Source organism: Poromitra crassiceps (genome assembly GCF_964638095.1).
Source record: "Poromitra crassiceps genome assembly, chromosome: 14".
NCBI lineage: Eukaryota > Metazoa > Chordata > Actinopteri > Beryciformes > Melamphaidae > Poromitra > Poromitra crassiceps.
The window spans coordinates 16,952,856-16,967,515 of record NC_139633.1 but is presented as its reverse complement, the minus strand read 5'-3'; the positions used below and the strand labels follow the sequence as shown (position 1 = coordinate 16,967,515).

General features: G+C 41.1%; 1 protein-coding gene across 2 annotated transcripts; it reads right to left on the bottom strand.

Annotated features, from left to right (window-relative positions):
• Positions 1-2,118: 2,118 nt before the first annotated feature.
• irf8 (interferon regulatory factor 8) lies at positions 2,119-8,304 on the bottom strand. Of its 2 annotated transcripts, none has more exons than XM_083651208.1 (9): positions 8,200-8,304; positions 7,812-7,982; positions 7,169-7,352; positions 6,477-6,568; positions 6,156-6,213; positions 5,662-5,709; positions 3,884-4,279; positions 3,291-3,416; positions 2,119-3,100 (listed from the first exon to the last, which is right to left on the bottom strand). In XM_083651208.1, exons 1-9 carry the CDS (start codon positions 8,284-8,286, stop codon positions 3,006-3,008), a joined length of 1,257 nt encoding a protein of 418 aa, XP_083507334.1. In that variant the 5' UTR covers positions 8,287-8,304; the 3' UTR covers positions 2,119-3,005. The 2 variants fall into 2 exon arrangements, with proteins under 2 accessions (XP_083507334.1, XP_083507333.1); XM_083651207.1 differs by having other exon boundaries at positions 3,301-3,416.
• Between the last annotated feature and the right edge of the window lie 6,356 nt (positions 8,305-14,660).

Below are 14,660 nucleotides of genomic sequence, written 5' to 3'. Positions count from 1 at the left end.
CTCAATATATAGAACTGCACTGCACTGACATAGAACCTACTTTCAACCTCAGCAATTGTTACATTCTGCAAATTCAGCAATTGTCTTGCCTGATATATACAGATATATGTCTATAGAGAGACTGAGTCTACCGAGTCTGAGGCAATGATGAGGTAGGGCTATCATCACTCCTGTGTCCATTGTCCTTGAGAACATCACACAAATGTTTCATCACACGATGTTTGATGCTGACATTAAGGAATACAGCGTGTTATATTCATCCACTCTATCTGGTGGTGGGGGGGGGGGGGGGGGGGTTTAGACTGGGTTTCCTGTGACAGTTTCTGAAGAAAGTTCCTGTTCTGTGGAACATCAAGAGAACTCCCCCACAAACACACACACACACACAAACACGTGCGCGCGCACACACACTCGCACACGCACATGCACACACACACACACACAAACAAACATGCACGTACACACACACACACACACGCATACACACACAAACACGCGCTCGCGCGCGCGCGCGCGCGCACACACACACACACACACACACACACACACACACTCTCTCTCTCTCTCTCTCTCACACACACACACACACACCCACACACACATTTCCACCTGTGCTTTTACCTAGTGAACCATTGAACACTAATTTGAGCTGTCATCTGAGGGGCACATGACATGAAGATGTGTCAGTCATCTTGTAGTCTCGCTCACCAGACTCAGTCATTCTGTGATTGCTGGGTTATTGAGTCATTACAGAATGAATTACAATGTTTTGTTCATTACAGTAAACCTCTGACTCTAAACCCCTGTGGCTCTGCTACTTGTTCCATTTGAGATAAATATATATTTGTATGTATTTTTTATGTATTTTTTTAAAATACTGTATATAAATGTATTTGGTTTGAATTTTGCACGTATGTGTGGTGAAATTTCGATGTCTGACAGAATACAACCACAAAAATGACCATTGAAAAATCCTTGTTTTTTTTGTAGTAGTATTGGGGAACTGAGAGTGTTTGTGTACGTACGTACGTGCACACGTGTGTGCGTGCGTGTACTCAATGGTTTGCATCTGAACACGCACTTCCCGGCTGCAGGTACCACAGCCTGCTGTGACCCAGTTTGAGGTGTCAGGTGTGAGCTGACAGGTTGAGAGATGCCTTTGCCATCTCAGCCCCTTGTTGTGTTTCTCAACCGGTCTTCTGTCCTACTTGAGATGCAGTTGCAGGGACGTCGTCCCTCTGTGAATCATCCAACTTGGCAGCAATCGGTCACCTCTCTTCCTCTCCTCTCTCCATTCATCTCTTACTCATGCAGAGGAGGTCAGAGTTTCCTCGAAGATAGGTAGGCACTCGAAGATCCCTATTTTGGTTTCATGTTTTAGTTTCATCATTCCCAAGTCAAGCCAATGTGTTAAATAGCACTCATTCATTGGCAGTCTCGAAAGTGGGAGAGTAAGTTCCTTATAAACTGCGAGGGGAAATGCTGTCCCTGAAGACAGGAAAGAACGGTGCTTTCTTAAATGAAAATGTCCCGATCGATTTAATAGGAAAACGTTATAATACAGAAACTATGAAGTCCCCTAGAGCAGGGATACTCAACTTGCTTTGCCCGGGGGCCACTTTCGTGAAATGATAGAAGGCCAGCGGCCAGTTAATAAACAAACAATATACATTTTTCTGTAGCGGATTGTAGGTTTTTGGGGTGTCAGCCGGAGTTTAGTCTGACAATGTTGTGCACACCGGATAGTTAGTTGGGTTAAGTTAGTTAGGTTAAGTACATACTGTACATATACTGTAAGTGCCTGGGTAGCAAGCAGACGGCGGTATTTGACAATTTAGCAGCTAAATCATAGATTATTGAAAGATATTCCATATTCCTCCAGACTGAAATGCTATAACAGAAGTGGAGTATTGGCCAGAATGACATGAACATTTGGACACTTATTCAGCGGGTATCTTGCATGTTGCGAATCTTCTATTCTACTTGCATGTCCCTTTGTCTTGAACCTGTGCCCATCAGCTCAATTTAGCAGTGCCCTCTGTAGGGGTTTTAATTATTCCACCATCAAAATCAAATCAAAGAAACAACATGGTTTTATGAAGTAGAAATGTAGTTTATTTAAATCTGACATAACAAGTAAAACACTGGGCGGTATAGATAGTAAAACCTATCTGTAACGTATACCTTATCAACTCTTATATAAAGATGTGTTTATTTATGCTACAAAATAGAAAAATATAATGTAAAAATGTTTGCCTATTTTCTCTGTTTATCCAAATGTCCATTTTACAATGCAAAAATCAATAACAAATAAAAGTATAGATGTTACCTGTCAAAGCTAACGTTCAGTTTTGAGAACCCAATCATTTGTAATAGTAGTCATATAACATGTTTTAGACATTCATTAGGAACACACTATAGATCCCCCCCCCCCCACTGAAAATGAAAAAAGGACACCAGATTTACAAAGCTAAAGTGGATGAATGTCTTCCATGCACCACCTTACAAAACTATAGATATGTGTAATATTTCACATTGAGTCCTGTTGTTTGCTACATTGTCTCTTGAGCTTGATGATAACTCTCCGTTGTAACAATAACAAAGGAGAGGTTACACAGGACTGTATTGCGCTGTACATAACACACAATGTCCAAGATATTAGGGACATCTTCCTGATGTCGATTTGCAGTTCCTTTTTTTTGCACCTCAATTGTCTCGCAGCTTTACAATCCTTCTTGAACCCGTCTTAATCTACATGTCTTTTGTGATTGGTGCAGGTTTAATAAGCGGAGTGGATAAGTGATCATGGCTGTTACCTGGATTCACCTCCTCAGTGTACTTCGTGTGCCCCCTAATATTGTGTACATTCAGTGTGCACGCTACAGAGCCGCTGTCAGGTCTGTTAGGCAGTGATGGGCACGTTGTCCCTGTAGCTGGCTGTCCTCTGGGGGGCGCTGTAGCTGCACAGGTCCTGGTAGATGCGTGCCATCTGGTCGCTGGCCACCTCATCGGAGACGTCCAGCGTGGGGCTGTCGCTGTAAGGCTGGGGACGCCGCATGTTCACTGCCTCCAGCAGCTGCTGACAGTTCACAACTGTGATCTGCCACAGACAGACAGACAGAGACACTTTGATCAACATGCATCTTCGGTCAAGAGTTTGTCAGGGGAAGTCTATTCATTTTTTGGTAGACATATTTGTAGTATGACTCTAAATTCCACATTGCAAAGACAGTTAACCACTAAATGAAGATATTATGGTAAGACACGTGTTAGTGATCTATGAATGTTACCTTGTCTTACCTGGACAATGATGAGTTTGCTCTTGGCACTGTTGAGGTCATGGAGCTCCTCTCCAAAGCACAGAGTGACAGTGGGGTCCGGGAGAGGGAACTGACCCTCCTGGTATAGCTGCAGAGCTGGGACATGCACAGGGGAAGAGCTGTTTACCATGCAGGAAACTAGGCTTTACACGTGACCAATCAGCCATCAGTAACTTGCTTCAAGTGTTTCGTGTATGTTAGTGTCCTCTAGAGAGTGGCATCAGCGGAGGACCAAAATGCGTGACTCATTAGCCAATGAACAGCCAGGAAGGGGTCTCGCGCTACATTTGAATGCTAAAATAAAGCTGATAATGTACAATTTGATTCTAAAAAAAGAAAAACCTTTCAAAGTACAACACAAACTGTCCATTTTGCTGCAACTCGACAGTGTTGCTTAATCCAGGATCTTGCTTCCTGGAGCTCTTTAGAGTAAAAAAAACTGGTCCATTGGAGTGAATGGAGATGTCGCGACTCTTCTATATACACGGCTCTGGTGTATGTCTGCTGTGTTTTTGGAAGTTCTTTTGAACTCTCAAAAGCTACGAGTAAACATGGAGGCTCACCTTGCAGGAACCGCCCGGTGTCGAAAATCTTCACCACAGCATCCCTCTCAAGCTTGTACGGCACGGTGCTGTACTGCGGGCCCACCTCCCCCAGCCCGCTCCAGAACACCCGGCTCTGGCACAGCCTCTTGATGAAGATGCCCTCTCGATTGGCGCGGACCAACACGCCCCTCTCCAGGTGCCCCAGGAGCTTGCGTGTGACGTGGCGCTGGCGCTCATTGTCAATGAGCTCGGCGGGGGGGAACTGGACGGTCTGCATGCTGTCCGAACTGTAGAGGGCGCCGCGCACCAGATGCTGCTGGCCCGGGGAGACCCGGCAGCCCTCAGGGTGCGTAGACAATGTGTTCTGCATCAGCTTCCCGCCATAGTAGAAGCTGATCATCATTTGGGAAAATGCTGGAAGAAAGAAAACCTGGTGAGTTTCATACCAGTTACTTTATATGTAGATTTGTGACAGGGACTGACTGGTGTGTTGGGTAAGCAGTTGGCCAATGCCATTTTTCAGTTTCTACGAATAATGAAAGTGTAGATTGTCAGCTTTCAAATGATGTGTCCTACATTGAAATCTGAAAATAATTGAGGAAGATTATGCTTATTTTAATGTTCGTACTCCTAAAAGCAACATTCAGAGAAAATCACCCTAAAAGTGCCCTGAACAGGTATAGTTTTCTAACAAATTATAAACATTTAGTGATCCTAAAACTGATGTTTGTTATATTGTTATATTCTTCTAAACTTGCTTAATATGATATACAGTATATACATGTGCACGCACACACACGCTCACACACACACACACACATTATATTATTATCAGTATTTATATATATATATTAGGGGTGTCACAATATATCGTCCCACGAAATTTCGCGATAGTAAAACGTCACGATATGTATCGTTGAGATGAAATCTCATATCGATTTTTTTTTTTTTTTTTTTTTTTTCAAAAAATAGACTAAGAAACGTCTTTGTTTGTTGAAGTTCAATGTGTGGAAAGTAGTTCAGTTGAACAAGTCTCTGAAGAGACACATGAGAAGTTATACAGGAGAGAAACCATTCAATTGAGTTTCTGGCAAAACTGTTTACTTGACAGGAAAAACTGAAGATGCATAAAAAATAGATTAAGAAAAGTCTTGTTGTTTGAGTTTGAAGAAAAACTGAAGATGCATAATGAGAATTTATACTGCTGAGAAACCTTTTAGTTCAAAGTAAATCTAAGTGACGGTGTAACTCATTCTATTTCAAGATAAGCCTCATCTCCAATCTCATGTTTTTTCTAGTTGTTATTGTAATAACAATTTCCCACAACAGCATGTTTTGTATTTGTGCATTTCAAATAAAATACTACTTTTCCAGTCATATATTGTCATTATTCAAGTTTAAAAAAATATTGTTAAAATCGTATCGTATCGTATCGTTATCGTGAACCCAGTATCGTGATACGTATCGTATCGTGAACTGAGTGTATCGTGACACCCCTAATATATATATATAAATAATTATATATAATATATATTATATATATATAATTATATATATATTATATATACATATATATATAAATAATTATATAATTACATAATATATATATGTATAATTATATAATTACATATATATATATGTATATGTATGTATGTATATTTATACTGTATGTGTGTGTGTGTGTGTGTGTGTGTGTGTGTGTGTGTGTGTGTGTGTGTGTGTGTATATATATATATATATATGTATATATATATATATATATGATAAATACTCTGCTAGATAATATCAATGAGTACCTGAACTGAAGGAGCCGGCTGGTAAGGGGTCTTGATGCAGTGGGAAGGCTGTGAATCACAAAGGGAAAAGGTGAAGACATGCCACTCTGTCTGTGATTAAGAGCCCTCTGACCACACTGTCGTGTCATTATTTCGCCGCATCATCAGAAACGATGTTCTCCTAGCATGGCATGGTCTTACCAAGAAACAATCACTTTAGTCAGCAAAGTTCAACAGGATGTTAGTCAACTTTTCCGTTGCATAATTCAGCAGCCAAGCACAAACAACCTGTATTTAGCACCCACAACTGCAGGGTCATGTCAATGAGCTTTCCCACTCCAGGGCATTATAAAGATCTCCTCTCTCGCAAAGAAGGAACTAACACAGTCTTATTTGAGGACACAGAAATGCCCAGAAAGAAGGGGACAACAACAACACAGGCTCAAGTGTGGTGGCTAAATTAAATCAGAGAAGAGTGTGTTGTTGTGTTAAGATGGGGAGGGAGGGGGTCTTACCACTGATGCTGCTCTGGGACCAGTACTCTGGACTGCGCTGGATGCTACAGCCGTCTTCCTGCGACACAACAACAACAACAATACAATGAGTCTTTTTCTGACCTCCCGATGCAAACAGCTGTTCTCAGAGAGCACGGCACGTTTTGACACCCTTCCTGTGTTACACGATCAGAGTCATGGGTATGCACGCTCGATGAGACAGTGCACACATACAGTGCATAGAGAAATAGTCAGACGAGAGAAAGGGACTTTTTTCTTTTGGAGAGAAAGACACGTACAAAACTAGGTTTATAAAAGGTTAAAAAAAAGTAGCACTCTCACCTCTTTGATGAGGTCCTCTATTTCTGTGGGGCTGCAGTCCATGTCGGTGATATCACTGGCAGCTGCCAAGGCCATCGCTGCGCTTTTACAAACTAAAGGCAAAAGAACAGCAACATTATCTCACCGAATCTCATACAAATATCATGATATTAAACTGTGTTATATCGTACTTTTTTAAGAGATTGGTCTGCATTATTACCTCAGCCCAAGGAGGTTATGTTTTTTGTGTTTGTCTGTCAGGGAAAAACGACTGGCCCAATTTTCATGAAACTTCATGGACGAGTGTACTGTAGCACGGTGCCACGGACAAACCCATCAAATTTTGGAGCGGATCCGTATCCGAATCACAAACAAGCAATAATAGCACGGGCCTTGGCGGAGGGCTGCACTCTCTGAGTGGCCCTTCAAGTTAGTCTATGTGTGGAGGTTACAAGAGGCAGTGGTTTTCTGCCACACTACCATAGCCCTCTCTGGACGGCATTGGTAGCCTACTGAGGGAGGTCTGGTGGTGGGTGATTATTACCTCTGGGTCACAGGAATCCATCCTACACCACCATACACACACTATCATACACTATGTAACATTTAAAGAAAATGTCATCAACCCAATGCTGACTTTTCGAGACATCATGGTTTGGTTGGAATGCCAAATTAGACTTTTTCTAGCAGCTGGATAATTAACACAAACTCACTTTTCTGCTCCTCCTCAGGCACAATGCGGTAGACTTTATAGGGCTCCGAGATGTCGAGCTGCGACCTCTCTGTCACCTCCTCAAAGTCGGGGCTCTTGTTGAGGGCGCAGCGCAGCCTGGTCTTCCATGTCGCAGGCTCAGCCTTGTCCCCTTCTTTAAACTTGCCTTTAAACACAGCCCAGGCCTGCAGAAAGACACACACACACAAAGCCAGCGTTAGTTTGTTCACCATGCTGCTGCTGCTGCTGCTGCTGCACCCTGATCATCACCTATTCAAGGCACATGCTTTTGTTCTAGTGACAGTCAGTTGTGGTTTCAAGAGAAACATGAAACTGATTCTATTTCCCCCCCTAACTCCACATCTTTCCTTTGAAGTAGACATAAAGCGAGCGAGCGAGCAAATGAGTATGTAAGAAAGAAAAGGAAAGAAAGAAAGAAAGAGAAAGAAAGAAAGGCTATTTAGACTTAATGCATAACCTACCTTCTTGCTTACTGAACCAGAGTTGGAAGAAGAACTAGACTAAACCACCAAGACTTTTAATGACATTATTAAGTCAATGAAAGGCTTCTTTGGTTACATTTTTTTTTTTAATAAAAACATAAAAATAACTTATATCTAACCTTAAAAATCGTATTATCTAACCTTAAAAATGGATGCGTCTACTTCTTGGTTATAGTCCTGCTTCCCGGCGTGTTTCCAGGGGATGCGGAACAGCGTGTGGCTGTCATCCTCCCACTGCAGCCCGGGGTACTGACCGCTGTGGATCTGCTCCATCAGCCACTGCTTCAGCCTGCGACCTCCCGTGTTAGACATCTGCAAGCACAAAAACATGTTTCGTTCAAAAGCAACTACACGCGGGTGATATAAATCCAAAAATGACACACACTATTTACGACATTATTTGCGACGTTCAGCTCGGATCAAGGCACAATTAATATCATAAATTTAGCAAAGAAGTTGGAATAGCAATAGAAAAAAAAGTTAGTCATAGCCTAATCAAACATGCCGCTAAAAACCTAAAGCCACTCACTTTGATATGAAGGTCTTGGCCCCGTATCGTGTCAACAAAGTTTATCCTGAAAGGCAGGAGCCTAGATGACGACTGCTCTTCTCGCATTGATCAAGTGAGCTCTCCTCACACAGACGTGAGAAGTTTATGATCTCCCCCTCAATCCCCCGTAACACTGAATGGAGCTTTGCTGGAACAGGATTGGACCAATTCTGACCAATGAGTTGATTAAGGAGTCACTAGACCCGCCCTACCCGGATGTCGTGTTCTCCTAACACCGGGCATTTACAAGAAATCACCTGACAGAAGTTATGGCTGTAGAAGCTGCTGCCCACGCCAAACTGCAGACGTCTACCATTGAATAAGGGTGCAGGGGATTTCTCCTCTCCACATAAAGGCAACGCGCAATTTCCAGGCAGGCACTGATGCAGTGATGGTGATTATAAACCTGTCATGCAGCCAGGTAGCCTACGTAGGACCCCCGTCTACACCTACACACACGCACGCACGCACACACACACACACACACACACACACACACACACACACACACACACACACACACACACACACTTTGATGAGATTCTCTCAGACCCAAATCTGAGAGTATTTTAGTGGACATGCGTGTCATCCCATAATGGGATTTGTGAGGCAGTGGCAGTGAAATATAGCCTATAGGCTAAATGGATCTGATTGGGTACAGAGATAACAAACTGTGCATCTATGATCAAAATAGTCATTCTTCTCTAATTGTGTCACTGTAAATTATGATGGTGAGGTTAACACTTCATTAGTTTGCTGCAGACCCCCTGGAACTGTTGGAATCCCCTCGTGGACCCACTGAACAATCATGAACCACTCAAGGTGATGTCAGTTTGTGTAATAATACAATCATACAACCCCAAAGGAAAGTTAATATTGCCATATATAGTTCATATTATCCACGGTGGTATAACATTATATATTATATAGCCTAATATTCCTATAGTCTATAGTTTGCTGTGATGTAGGCTAGTATGTAGGCTTATTGTTTGAAACTATTACAATCTACAATCTATTAAATAATCAATGTAGGCTGTAGCAGTTGTTTTCAAAGATTGAGACTGTGGGCCTCCCCCCAGACAAAGCTTGCCAAAAGGAACCCCCCGCGTTCAATTCTGGGAAATTCACCAAAACTACTGTAGATCTCCTTTTGATAACTAATTTAATAACTAATGCAGGCCTAATATTTTTTCACTTCCATTCACTGAGCCTCCCCTGAAACTGTTTGGAGCCCCCCTGGCGAGACCCGCCTTGCACTTTGAAAAGCTCTGGGCTATTAGCATTATTGTTTTTGCAAGGGACATGAACATGATTGAACAGTTCACAAGTTCCTATCTCCACAACTAAGAAGCAAACCATTTCACTAATATCGAAGAAGCTAATTGTTCTATTCTATTCTATTCTATTCTATTCTCTATGACAGGGGTTCCCAAACTTTTCCATGCCAAGGCCCCCCAAATAGCAATTAGCCTTTGGCCGCAGCCCCCCTATTGCAAGATGTCTTTAAAAACCCATTGACAATACTATTGAAAATGTCAAAAAGCACATCCATACAACCGCAGAATATATTTCCATACTTTTATTTATGTAATAACCTAATAATTACATTTATATCTCAAATCTTTTCTCACTTCTTCATATTCAATATTTCTTCATATTCAATATTCCTGTTTTCCATTATAAACATTGTTGCAGGATATTACCCACACTAGGGAAATGACAATGAATGTGATGATGTTTTGACTGGCAGACAATTAGACACATGGGCATGGCAAATATGATTTTTATGTGGAAGGAAAGGATTCAATTAAATTTATTAATTCAAGATTCAAGATTATTTTATTGTCACTCCGTAGTACAAGTATCACGTGTGAAATTCTTGTGCTGTGGACTCCGTTTACAACATAGTACAAAATATAACAGGGCATATGAGTGCAGGAAAACAACAAGAGACACAACAAGCAATAAGGCAGTAGAGTGATAAGACAAGTCAGAGACAGTGGCATATTCACTGCACATAGGTGCACATGGCATGTGCATACTTTAGACATACTTAAACATAGTCGACGTTCTGTTTGCACAGGTGCAAATAGTGTATACCTAATTAAACATACAATGAAACATTAGACATACATAATGGTAGCAGCTACAGTACGGTACAGTACAGCTATTACACTATTTGTGTATGTTAAGGAGTCTCGTGGCCTGCGGGAAGAAACTCCTCCCTCCCTCCCTCAATACTACACTAAATATAATTATAACATATAATAAAAATATATTTTTACTTATTATACTGTAGTATTAACAAATACAACTGAGTCATTTCCTTCCCCATAAAGACATTTTTTTGTTTTAGTTTAGTTTTATATTTTTTGTTTATTTAGGGGGGAGGGGCTTTTCTATTAATTTGCTGAGGCCCCCCTAGGCCCCCCTGGCGGCCCCCGACTTTTTGAAAACCACTGCTCTATGCAATAGTCAGTGTGATAGAAAAAGTCCCTTTTAATTTCACTTCTATTTCTGTGCTGAATTACTTTCTGTCCTGACGTGACCTCAGAAACACTTAACAGGCTGGTTAGCTCAGTTGGTAGAGAACTAGACTTACACACTTTCGGGCTGAGGGTTCAAATCTCACCTGGAACAAGTCTTGAATTTATTACGTATAATGATGTTTCATTTTATATTAGGGTACACAAAAAGAGTAACTAATGGACATGTAATGATTCAGTACTCATAAACTACTGAGTATGATGCACCACTTTACAATAGGGTACACAAAAAGAGTAACTAATGGACAGGTAATAATTAAGTAATGAGTAACTAACAATTAACTACTATACTCACAAACTGACCATTGACTAATGAGTAATTACTCTACTAAGGAACTAACAACTAATCATGAACTAATGATTAACTACTATACTCACAATGTGACCTTAACTAATGATTAACTACTATATTCACAAACTGACATTTATTAATCATTAATGAACGGTTAATTACTCTACTCATGGAACTGACCGACTAATCATTAACTAATTATTAACTACTATATTCAGGAGCTGACATTTAGTAATCAAGTAATGATTAAGTACTCTACTCAGGAACTTAGATACTAATCATTAACTAATGACTACCTACTCATTAACTATGATTAACTAGTGATTGACTAATGACGAATTATTCATTAACTACTCATTAACTATTATTGATTAGTTTACTAGTAACAACTACATTATTTGTGTACGTTATTGTAAAGTGTTACCAAAAAACAAATTAAAAGAAAGAAAAGCAACAACATTGGGAGCTAGGAGGTGCAATGTTACAGCCTCATAAAGGATTCAATTAAGCAATATCACACGAGAGGGAGTGCTGTTGTTGGCTAATATCGGCACTGCTGTGATTCGGTCGTAGGCACGAGGCCGCAGGCCGAGTGCCAAAGATAATCACAGCAGTGCCGATATTAGACAACAACAGCACGACCTCGAGTGTGATATTGCTTTTATACAACAGTTCTATTAAACAAAGCTGATTAAAAAAATGACAAAAAGCTGAGAAAATATATGATTTCTCTATTTATTCCTCCGCCAACAAAAATAGTTCCCTCAGCTTTCTGCTTTGCCGAAAATGTAGCCTAATCAGCCTAAGTAACTGCAGGCTGTCTACTTTACTACTGTCTACTCTACAGCTGTGAAGCGTTTTGTTGATTAGGGCAGCTGTGAAGCAGAGTGATCTACACACAGTGCAGTGCCGGTGCGTTATCATGAATTATTGGCACTGGTAGGATCCCTCTTGTCCAATCAAATTTGCCCGGCCGGAACTACCTGTTGTATAATGTCGATTTATACCTCACATGATGCTCCTGCACACTTTCATCCCTCAGTGGGTCTAACCAAAGATGATGGGATTTCAAGCAAGATGGCCCAACTTCAACTCACTTCCTGTCATTTTGTCACGTGGGTTTTGCGCAATATTTTTTTCCCATGATGGCGAAGGCTAGGTGAATGCATGACCCACCCCTCTCTGCCTCTGATTGGCTGACTGTACTCAGCTGCTCCCACCTTCTTTCCAGGTGAGCCAGACGTATCTCAAACGTGAACAGCAGGTGCAAAACAATCATTAAATCAACAAGAAAAGTTATAAATACTTCGAATACTTATACTTATCATACTTATATGCCCCTAACCTCTCTCCTTATACTTTGGGAACTTATATGCCCCTAACCCTAACCCTTATTAACTGTAAGTACAGTTATTTGTGTAAAAAAAAGACTGGTAAAGCAGAAGTACTGATTCAACTTAATTACTCAAGTAAAAGGAAAAAAGTACAGGCTCTGAAATGTACTCAAGTATAAAAGTAAAAGGTTTTCTGTGCAAGGCGAATAGAAACTCACGTCATATTAATATAATTCAAATACTATGCAACTTAAAAGGTCCCTTCTATGACCCACTAGCTCAGAGAGTTGGATTGCTGTCTAGCAGTTTGGAGCTTGTGGGTTTGAGCCTCAGTGACTTTTGAGGTTGTGGGTTTGATCCTCAGTCAGTTTTGAATGTCGACAGCCAGAGGAAAGAGTCATTTAAAGCCCTGAGAAAACCTCATTCAATCAGTCTGACTTGGTGGCACAGAGAGTAGGCTTGCTGCCTGGCAATATTGAGACCTCAGCCACTTTTGCGGTCGTGGGTTCGAGCCTCAGTCAGTTTTGAATGGTGACAGGCAGAGAGAAGAGACAAGAGCGCCCGGAGAAGAGCTGTGAGTGTGAAGGGCAGTTGGTGGTGTGAAGGAATAATACACACAGGGACACCGGGGCCAGAGGTTGTGGGTTCGATTCCCGTTCAGCTGGCACTGCCTGGATCTAAGGGGGGGGATGTTCTCCCCCCCTGACCTCTGCAGAGACATGAGCTGAGGGTTATGAGACAGAAAACCACAAAGAGCTGAAATTTTACTGACATCGGAAGTATGTTTTATTTGTTCTGTTGTGCTGCCGCTAGGCGTAAAAATAACTTTTTGAAAAACTGCTCTAGACTCAGTATATGACATGTCTGGATCTCTTTGCACCTTCGCATATGACACAACATTCACATGTTTATCCGAGTGAGCTATAATCCACTTAAGCCTTCTCGCAGACGGCAAAACAAGCAGTTTTATTAGCGAACGTGTATTGACGATGCGGTGCGGGATTGCCCTGTGTAGTTACACTGATAGTTGTTTGGGCACATTGCTCGAGCTGTAAACAAGGCTATCTCGGTGAGTACTCGACCAATTTGAAAGAAATATGTCACGATGAGTCCCTTAGACACATATAGTGTGGAAGATAGGGTCCAGGTTGAAAAAAAACGAAATTCTCCTTTAAGCTCTTAGTCAACCTCATCCTGATTTTATTTAGTCAAGTTTTCATCGACCAAGTGTCTAAGTATTTTCATCTCATCTTAGTCAAAGAAAACCGTAACTATTCATTAGAATTTCCAAACTTATTGTAAAGATATATTAATCTATAGTAATATAATATCTATGGTCTAACCATAAATTCATCTACCTCTTTATCTTTTCAGCTTTTCCCAGCATGCATTAGGGCACGAACTGATTTCACCCGATTTCACCAATTAACACTGTTGTTCCTGGACCAACATTTCTTCCTAGTATGGGCTGGGAAAACTCCGCCCCCGAACTCATTTGATTGGTCGCCGCAATTGCTTCTTCCTGAAAACATGCAACAAGTAAAAAAGATGTGGTTTTCCATACTTGTGTATAGGAACCCTGTAAAGTGTGGAGAACATGCAAACTCAACACAGAAAAAGCCTGCTCTTGTACCTCCCCACACAGTTAACATGTGCAATACAATGCAATCCATGCATGTAACCTGTTAATATGTTCTGCTATAAAGTAGTGTCTTTAATTTGCTAACTGTACTTTTGCCAACTTTCTACTTGTACCTGTCACTTTGCCACACTTGGCTGTTAATACTCTGTGTACATCTTGTGTTGTAAATGTATCCCCATTTCTATTTGTTGTCTTATGTAACTTTTGCACCAACTACACCAAGTCAATTTCCTCATATGTGCAAACGTACTTTATAAAATAATTCTAAATTCTGACATAGTCTTTGTAAAAGCTTGCAGTCAAATAGTGTCATTGCTCCAATGATGCTTTCGATCCATCTGTTATACAGCTACTTTTTTTTACATGCAGGTTGGGGCCACATCACAAATGAGACGAAGCTTTGGGCGGTCAGACTAAAATGTCTCATTTCGAAATTAAAAAGTGGATGCTGTGGTGAAGTCACATGCTCCACTCTGGGTTTCAGCCATGATCTGTGGAGGAAGCTCACCTGTGTGGGAGCAAGAAGCTCACCTGTGTGGTAGCAGGAGATTGATTTAGCACACTCAAGTGTTTGTCTTGCAGAAATTAGGAATCAACTTCAATTACACAATGTAGCTTTGGTTTCA